Here is a 9,040-nt window from a genome sequence, read left to right on the forward strand (position 1 = left end):
AATAATTTAAATACCACTATTATATTTCTTTTATAGCGCTACTAATCCCAATGCAGGGTGTCAGTGCACTGTGCATTACATGTACACATTTTACAGTGACAAATCATGCAAGTGTGTAAATCAGTGTACAGAATGTGGTGCATAAACCAGTGAGGGTTACACGGTATAGTAGCCAGGTGCCCGAAGCGCATTATCCTATATTGGAAGGATTACAATTTATGAATCGCAAGTAACAAAAGGATTTCTGTGTTAAAAGCAGTGAGCCACTTACCTAGCTACATAAAATACACATCCGTCATTTGCATGTTACATGATATGTGCTGTGCATGAGACAAATTAACCCTCTATGCTACTTTACTTTGAATATAACTGGGACTAGACAAGCCAAAGATCTCTCCAGCAAACGTGTTAACCTCCACTCATCTCTTCATTAATATAATAGTTCTCTGACATTTACTGGGCACACAAAAATCTCTGTAGCAGATGCCTTAACCCCACACAGATGCAGACGTTGCAACCAATTTAGCAGAACAGAACAGATTTATGTCACCTTTATCCTTCTTGTTAATTTCTTTGAGGCAGAGTTTTTAAAAAATATATATACATTGAGGCCCAGATTGAGTCAGGGGTGTGTCCGTTTTTTGGTACAACCATGCCACAAAATCTAGTCAAATCTCCTAATGCGCTGAAATGTACTCATGAATGAATATGGGTAAGATCTTAAGATCTGATGGGACTCCTTGTGACACACTTCCTGTGAGGTAATGAATTGCGATTCCACTTCCTGTGATGTCACACCCTGTGTTGCCACGTGGGATGTCACCCTCTGTTATACCATGCGCTAGCGCAATGTCACTTGCATACTGCCTCACTTAGTTAGTCCCCCCCCACTTCTTTTGAGAACTTGGGCCCAGAAACTGCCAAATAGCTGTCCCACACACTGACCAATCAGACGGGCCTGCCAGGCGCTGCCCAATGCCCCATGGGCCAGTCCGACCCCAATGCCAGTTGACTGTGCCCTCCGGATGATGGGATGGTTGGCTGTGCCCTGTGAATAAAGCCCAAGCTGAGCAGTGCAGCCTGCGCACTTAAGGGAGCCGCGATGAGCAAGTTGTCTGTGCAATGTGGCTGCCCTGCAGATGGAGCCTGCAGTGAACTAGTTAGCTGTGCCCTGCGGATGTAGTGAGTCAGTTGGCTGCGCCCAGCGGCTGGAGTCCCTAGTGACCTGGTTGACTATGCCCTATGGATGGAGCCCATAGTGACCTGGTTGACTATGCCCTATGGATGGAGCCCATAGTGAGCTGGTTGACTATGCCCTATGGATGGAGCCCATAGTGAGCTGATTGACTATGCCCTATGGATGGAGCCCATAGTGACCTGGTTGACTATGCCCTATGGATGGAGCCCATAGTGAGCTGATTGACTATGCCCTATGGATGGAGCCCATAGTGAGCTGATTGACTATGCCCTGCGGCTGTAGTGAGCCGGTTGACTATGCCCTGTGGCTGTAGTGAGCCAGGTGGCTGTACCCTGCGGATGTAGTGAGCCAGGTGGCTGTACCCTGCGGCTGTAGTGAGCCAGGTGGCTGTACCCTGCGGCTGTAGTGAGCCAGGTGGCTGTACCCTGCGGCTGTAGTGAGCCAGGTGGATGTGCCCTGCGGCTGTAGTGAGCCTGGTGGATGTGCCCTGCGGCTGTAGTGAGCAGCGTGGCTGTACCCTGCGGAAGTAGTGAGCCGGTGGCTGTACCCTGCGGAAGTAGTGAGCCGGTGGCTGTACCCTGCGGCTGTAGTGAGCCGGTGGCTGTACCCTGCGGCTGTAGTGAGCCGGTGGCTGTACCCTGCGGCTGTAGTGAGCCGGTGGCTGTACCCTGCGGCTGTAGTGAGCCGGTGGCTGTACCCTGCGGCTGTAGTGAGCCGGTGGCTGTACCCTGCGGCTGTAGTGAGCCGGTGGCTGTACCCTGCGGCTGTAGTGAGCCGGTGGCTGTACCCTGCGGCTGTAGTGAGCCGGTGGCTGTACCCTGCGGCTGTAGTGAGCCGGTGGCTGTACCCTGCGGCTGTAGTGAGCCGGTGGCTGTACCCTGCGGCTGTAGTGAGCCGGTGGCTGTACCCTGCGGCTGTAGTGAGCCGGTGGCTGTAGTGTCCGGTGGCTGTACCCTGCGGCTGTAGTGTCCGGTGGCTGTACCCTGCGGCTGTAGTGTCCGGTGGCTGTACCCTGCGGCTGTAGTGTCCGGTGGCTGTACCCTGCGGCTGCAGTGAGCCGGTGGCTGTGCTCTGTGGATGTAGTGAGCCGGTGGCTGTACCCTGTGGATGTAGTGTCCGGTGGCTGTACCCTGCGGCTGCAGTGAGCCGATGGCTGTACCCTGCGGCTGCAGTGAGCCGATGGCTGTACCCTGCGGATGTAGTGGCCGGTGGCTGTACCCTGCGGCTGCAGTGAGCCGGTGGCTGTACCCTGCGGCTGCAGTGAGCCTGTGGCTGTACCAGGCTGTAGATGTAGTGAGCCGGTGGGGTGGGTGTACCCTGAGGCTGCTTTAGTGAGCCGGAGACTTTAACCTGCGGATGGAGCCCGTGTTGAGCAGGCCCGCCCGCGCTCCTGCGGGAGCCTGAGACAAGTCAGTCGTGTGCGCCCTGCAGTCAGAGACGGATTGCGCCGGGGATTAGATTAGCGCACGGTAAACACACACTCGCCAGCGGTTCCCGCTGCCCGGGCAGGGCCCGATTAGATTTCCCCTGAGGGGATTACAAACGTTGGGTGTATTTGTTTAGGTTTCCACGAGTGAAACTTTGTTTTACTGGGCGCACTGAGATCAACCCAGCGGTGGTTTCAGGTGAGAGGCCACATAGTGGAGGGGGGTGGAGTTGCGCTTTTGCTGGGACAGAAATTTTGCGTTGCTGTAAAATTCAGAATTACCCTTTTCGATTGGCTTTCTCTTTATACCCAGCAGAAACTAAACGGGAGTGATAATCTTTTCTTCAGTCCATGGTAAATATAGACATCTGCACTGGGTTAAACTTGGAGGAGTCATTTGAGCCATCTTGTTTTTAAAATTACATAGAATTTTTTCTCTTTTAAAAAACTATTGTTCGCCGTGTATTTTTCTTAAATAATGTTAATGCGTGTGATAGAATTAACCGGCAAAAGATGTCACACACAGTTTGGGCTGCTCCCGCGATGTGTTTTCTCATTTTGTGCAGGGTTCTTTTTTTTTTTTTTATTTCACATGGCCTGGAGCGAAGTTCATAATTGGAGAAGGGACAAGAACGGTGCACGAAACTGGCGGATTGGCACACTGACTTGATTCATAATTGCACGTACCCTTTAGTGGAATAAACAGTCCGAGTCCAATTTTTGTTATATTTTTGCAAAAATGTTGAGCCCACCCACCTTGCTTTTTAAGCGAGTGTACTGAAAACGGCTTTATATTTAAGTGAGTTAAACGCTCACCACCGAGGCGTGCGGTGAGCTACAGATGACCAGTTTGAAGCTGCTGGCGTGCACGCCCCTGTCAGGGGGCTTCCTTTATCTTGGAACTGTCGGCCTCGGTGCCTGCCACAGGATGTGACCCTGCAGACAGAAATGTGCCACCTGCCTCTGCATGGAGGCTTCACGGCGCTTGATGTGGGCGTGGACCTGTGTGTTGAACCCTGAACCCGGTGCGCGGAAAGTAGAAGAAATCAGTGCACATGGGGAGGATGGGACGAATCTATGGGGACTGCCCCCTGGGATCTGCCACAGAACTGTAACGCTATTGGCTTTGTGACTGGGCTATCTCACAGACAGACAGACACACACACACACACACACACTCTCGCGGATTCCAGCAAACCAGGAAAGCAAAGACCGGCGATGACGGACTCGTAAATCACAGCGACAATCAGTTCAGGCGCCTTCAGAGAGATGGTCCAAACTAAAGTGGAGCATCCGGGCCTGGCGGCTTCACTCCCAGTCTCGGCTCCGACAAGGGCCTCGCTCTGGCTGGGTTCCTACACCTAGAAAACTAGAACTGTCCAGGGCGGGCTGCTTCGAGGATAAAGCGCTACTATGGAAAGTGAACAATTCATTCCTGCACAGAGAACGGTTCACTATTCTGCATCTTTTTTTGATATAGCGCGAACTCGACCCGAAGGTATTGGAGCGCTGTACAGGAGCACCGTATTTACATTCCACATTCAGGCACGGGGAGATTCAAGTGATTTGCCCGGAATCACAGGATGTGGACGCGACCTCGAGGCTCGAACCCTGGTTTCCTGCACCAAAGTCGGCAGTTTAAGCTGACGGACCACATCCTCTCGCCTATACACAAGCGGTGAAGCGTGGTACATGAAAAGGAGGGGTACGCGGTCTGTGAACCCGCTCTTGTGCAGTGCTGCGCGCTGTGGTGATATCTATAGCGAGGGAGCAGCCGTGTTGTGGCGCTGAGCACAGACACAGTGCAAAGTCTATTTCACTTATCCCAGCTCCATTAATAGACGGTTACACAGACGGATAGGTCGATCATTTTTAGATAAAATAGATATAACTTGATATTTTGAGACAAATTGATGGATAGATATTTTTGAGAAAGTTAGGCCATTTTGCGATGGAGCATCCTTTTTAGATATAGATCTTTTTTAGATAGATCATTATTTTGATAATCATTAATATATTATTTTGAGACAGAAATTGATTGACAGCCAGCTAGAGAATTATTTTGAGATAGATATTTCGATAGACTGACATATTATTTTGAGATAGATACCGACACATTAGGTGATTAGGATATACGTGTTCCCATACTGTACCAACATGAGCGGTGCTGCGCCTGTGCCACGCATGCGTAGTTACCTGTCTCCGTGACCTTTTAGGCAGCGCTCTTTATTTACGCACCGCACCACACAAGGCACAAGAGCGCGCGCCTCCGGGGGCGCGCACAGCCGCTTGGGAATAAAGTTTGGCTCTGGAATCCCGGATACACCCAGGGGCATAGCTTCGTGAATGGGATTGGGGGTTGCGAGCTTTAGGTTTCCCAACAAGCACGCTGGGACATTTTGTTGAAACACATTATGTGATAAGCTGAGCATGCTGGGGTCTTAGGAGGCAGTGAAAGCGAGGGGTAGGTGGATTGTTAAGGGTTCTTAAAACAACATTTTTAAAAGTAATTCACATTTTTAGAGGTTTTCAAAGCAGGAGTGTGTGTTGTCAGTGTGGACACGTAAAAATTCCAGGTGAAATCTGACAGACACTTCACAATTCCCACTGCAAGCACCTGTACCCAACTATATTTCCTGCAGAATACATTGGGGGGGGGGGGGGTACACCCCGAACAGCCCCCTTCAAGGTACGCCCTTGTAATGCCCCTTCCCTTGACCGGATGGGGGTGGTTGGCGATATCACCTGTGTATAGCCCAGTCCGCTGGTTTGTGCGGCTATTTCATCTTCACGGGAGCAAACGGTGACTGAACGGCTGCGGTACCTTGTACGTCTTGCAAACACTGCGTTTGTAATATTACCCCAACCCCCAGCCAATGACAACACGAGATAACAGGGACATTTATGGGCTGCTTCGATCTGACTGCCACATCTACACGTCTGCATTTTGAGTGTTTTATTTGTAAAAGTGCAAAATACAAATACAAAACCGATATAATCTGAATATACAGTATTCACAACGCACAGGCCGACAATGTTTGAGCCCAGGTCGTCTTGCAGCGTTCATTGTCTTTAAGAGTCCAAATAAATTACTTTTTGTGCTGACAGATTCACAATGTGCCTCCATGACTGATGAACAGAGTTCGGGACTGCAGAGACAGCCACAGTATAGCGTCCTATAGCGTCCAACCCGCACAGTATTTAGAAAGTAATAAATTACATGCAGTTCTTGAAGTGTAAGCGTCCCTCTGTGCGGAAGAGTTCAGGGTCGTCTGACATGGCACCCACGTTCATGTTAAATCGTCTTGATATGTGGTTGGTGCTTGGCCGGTGCTGTGGATGAAATGCGGAGTCCCCTCAAACACTCTGGAGTGGTAGTAGCACCTCGCAGTGCTCGCATCCAAGAGCACGGTAGGCAGGAGTCTTAGTCTGAGTCGAGATAAAATGTGGAGCCACTCACGCGCTGGGGTAGTTGTAGTAGTACACCGCGGTGCTGGCGTCCGAGAGCACCGACGAGATGAGGCCGTTGTCCGCTGGCGGCAGGTGAGGCTCGTGCCCGTGGTACCCCATGAAGCTCAGGTACTGCTCGAACTCGGTGCGGTCCACCTCCCCCAGGAGCTCCGCCTGCTGCGCCTGGCTCAGGGCGCTCAGCGGGTGATGCTCCGGGGGCGGCGAGGGCTGCTGGTCCAGGTGACGGCCGCCCAGGCCCGATGGGTACATCTGACTGTAGTACATGTGAGGAGGAGTCTGCCCCCCTTGTGAGTCCAGGTGCCCCAGGGGGTCGGCCTGGGGAAGGTGCCGGCTCTGGGGGGCGCTGTAGTCGGGGTGGTAGTTGTAGGGCAGCCCTTGGCACTCATCCTGCAGGTGGGCATTGTAATAGGCGGGGTGGGGGTCCCCCATGTCGTTGGCGGGCGAGGAATCCGGGGGCGGCAGGGGGTAGCCCTCGTAGTGGCATTCCCGGTAGTAGTGGGCGAGGTGCGGCAGCGGGCCCGGTGGCGCCTGCGTCGGGTACCCCTGCGGCTCGCTGTAGGCCAGGCCCTCGCCACCCTGCGGGTCCTGCAGGTGCAGGAAGCCGGCCTCGGGGCGCTTCACCCGCTTCACCTGCTTGCGGCGCCGCGGCCGGTACTTGTAGTTCGGGTGGTCTTGCATGTGCTGCACCCGCAGCCGCTCGGCCTCCTCCACGAAGGGCCGCTTCTCCGCCAGGGTCAGGGACTTCCACGATTTGCCTGTGGGGGGGAAAAGGAGAGAGGCTGTGAGTACAGGTGCCCTGAGCACACCACACACACACACACACACACACACACACACACACACACACACACCCAACACAAGCACACTGATCTCCACACCATTGTGCGTGCAGGGCACACAGAGCCGGCACCCTCTCACTAGAAAGGTCTGCCCATTAAAGCACTGGAAAAGCGCCTGCAACACAAGAGACCTGACGACGTTTGATAGCTAAGAGGTTGTACACCATAAAAAAACGAAACGCGATTCCCCTACTGCACCTTAACAATTAGAGGATTTAACAGGTCTTTCTGGCTGCTATGAATATGCGCCACTTGCGCAGGTAAACGCGCATCTTGTGCTAATTCAGGATATGGAGAAATATACGCCAAGACCAAGTATGAATAAAAGTGGTTACATGCACACACAGTTAACATCTATCCGACCCAGCGACATTGAAAAGTATGTCTTTAGAGCTGCAGTGACAGCGGCGCTGCAGTGCTGCCTGGCTGGCGTCGGCGCGCGGCGCTCTGGGCTCTGGAAATGCCGCTCATTTCTCTTACATACAGTCTAAGCACTTTCAGCGTCGCGCGCAACACTCAGTGTAAACATCATTAGCAGGACCGCAGAGATCAGTCTGCGCGATAATGCGAGATTGAATCAAGACGGGAAGCGCCTTGAAGACTTTTAATGTCATCAAGAGCACTGTTAATGGAAGTACTTATATTTCAATTAACAAGAGGCCTACGGAGTCAGTGCAGGTAAAGCACTCTTCGTTCGATTTAATTAGACATCCAGAAGACACGTGTCGCGTAGCTACTTTCAGTCTCAAAAGGTGTAAATCTTAGGAGACATTTATCGAAGAGCGGAGCATTACCAGGATCTACATTTCATCAACCTTTTGGAATTAATGCAGCCAATGTTGGTTATTAGGATTGCGGTTGATATTAATGACATTGAGTAGAAACATGTTGCTGCAATGTGTGATCTTTGGCAACCAGTGACTACAGCCATGCGTGCCCTGCTCCCTGCAGCACATGGACCCCCACCTTTGCCATATTGAAAACTAGGGACATTTAGCAGCCATGGAAGAACTGCAAGCTTACATCTGCTGAGGGGCGCAATAACTTAAATGACATCTCTTACCAAAATAAAAACACCAACGACAACCAAAACCAAGGCACTATATTGAATACAACGTTTATACCCACCCTCGTGCATAATAATTCAATTACTTTCAGATAAATGCTCCCTGTTTTCACCGTCTTCAGCCGACTCTCTACAAAGCAGACAGAGTTAAATAAAACATTTCCGAAATGTGCCGTGACAGCTGGTGAAAAGGGACTGTCCCGGCAGGTTCGGCCTGGTCGCCGCGACTCTTCGCCCACCCCCTTACCTAGCATCTTGCTGAGCTCGGCGTTGTGCAGGTCCGGGTTCTGCTGCGCCAGCCTCTTGCGCTCGTCCTTGGCCCACACCATGAAGGCGTTCATGGGCCTGCGGATGCGGGGCTCGCCCTTGCAGCCCCCGGCCGCCGCGCCTCGAGGGTGGCCGCCTTCTGCCTTCATCTTCCCGTCCCCCGGAGGGTTCATGGAGTCGGGTGCCCACTGGCAGTGCCCGGGCTGCATCATGCCCAGGGGAGCCGCGCAGCACCGTCCCTGCTGCTGGTCGTCGCTGGAGTAGCCGGCATCGGGGCTGCTCATGGCTCTGGGGGGTACTCTGCGGGCACTGTTGGCACTAAACTCGAACTAGGGCTGGGCCGCGGTTCATACCCTGCACTCCGAGCCCAGCCTCCTTAAACCCGAGGCGTCGGCCAATCCCCGGCGGGGGCGGGGCGCTGACGGGAAGGTGTCCGAGGGGTGGGACAGAGACCGCCCTGGGCCGTGCCCGCCCCTCGCTCGAGCAGCAGCACCTGCCGGAGGGGGTGGAAGCTGCGCTGCCTGGGGGTGACAGGTAGGTGCGACGCCCCCAAGGGCCAGGCAGTTCAACCGCCAACCTAATGTACTCTTTCCAAACTGATCCCAAACAGGAAGGGGGTGGGGGCTTTACAGCGCTATAGGCGCTTTAGTTTATAATAATGCGCGCGGCAGGTTAGGTGCCGGGCAGACACTAGGTTCGGAATTCAACAAGGGTAAACGACTGGGCTCGTGTTAACTTGATGCCACCTGTTGAAATCAGCGGAGTTGAGCACT

General features: G+C 52.9%; 1 protein-coding gene across 1 annotated transcript; it reads right to left on the reverse strand.

Annotated features, from left to right (window-relative positions):
* Positions 1–5,566: 5,566 nt before the first annotated feature.
* LOC146831337 (transcription factor Sox-17-alpha-A-like) lies at positions 5,567–8,622 on the reverse strand. Its single transcript, XM_085605616.1, has 2 exons — positions 8,248–8,622; positions 5,567–6,850 (listed from the first exon to the last, which is right to left on the reverse strand). Exons 1-2 carry the CDS (start codon positions 8,549–8,551, stop codon positions 6,081–6,083), a joined length of 1,074 nt encoding a protein of 357 aa, XP_085461742.1. The 5' UTR covers positions 8,552–8,622; the 3' UTR covers positions 5,567–6,080.
* Positions 8,623–9,040: the final 418 nt, after the last annotated feature.

The sequence above is a fragment of the Triturus cristatus genome, chromosome 5_1, assembly GCF_964204655.1.
Source record: "Triturus cristatus chromosome 5_1, aTriCri1.1, whole genome shotgun sequence".
Lineage (NCBI taxonomy): Eukaryota > Metazoa > Chordata > Amphibia > Caudata > Salamandridae > Triturus > Triturus cristatus.

Bases quoted from the DNA above. Each gene is read 5' to 3' on its own strand.
- LOC146831337 (XM_085605616.1), bottom strand. From the start codon at position 8,551: ATGAGCAGCCCCGATGCCGGCTACTCCAGCGACGACCAGCAGCAGGGA. The intron at 6,851-8,247 runs GTAAGGGGGTGG...TCCCCCCCACAG, and splicing joins CGAGCTCAGCAAGATGCTAG to GCAAATCGTGGAAGTCCCTG.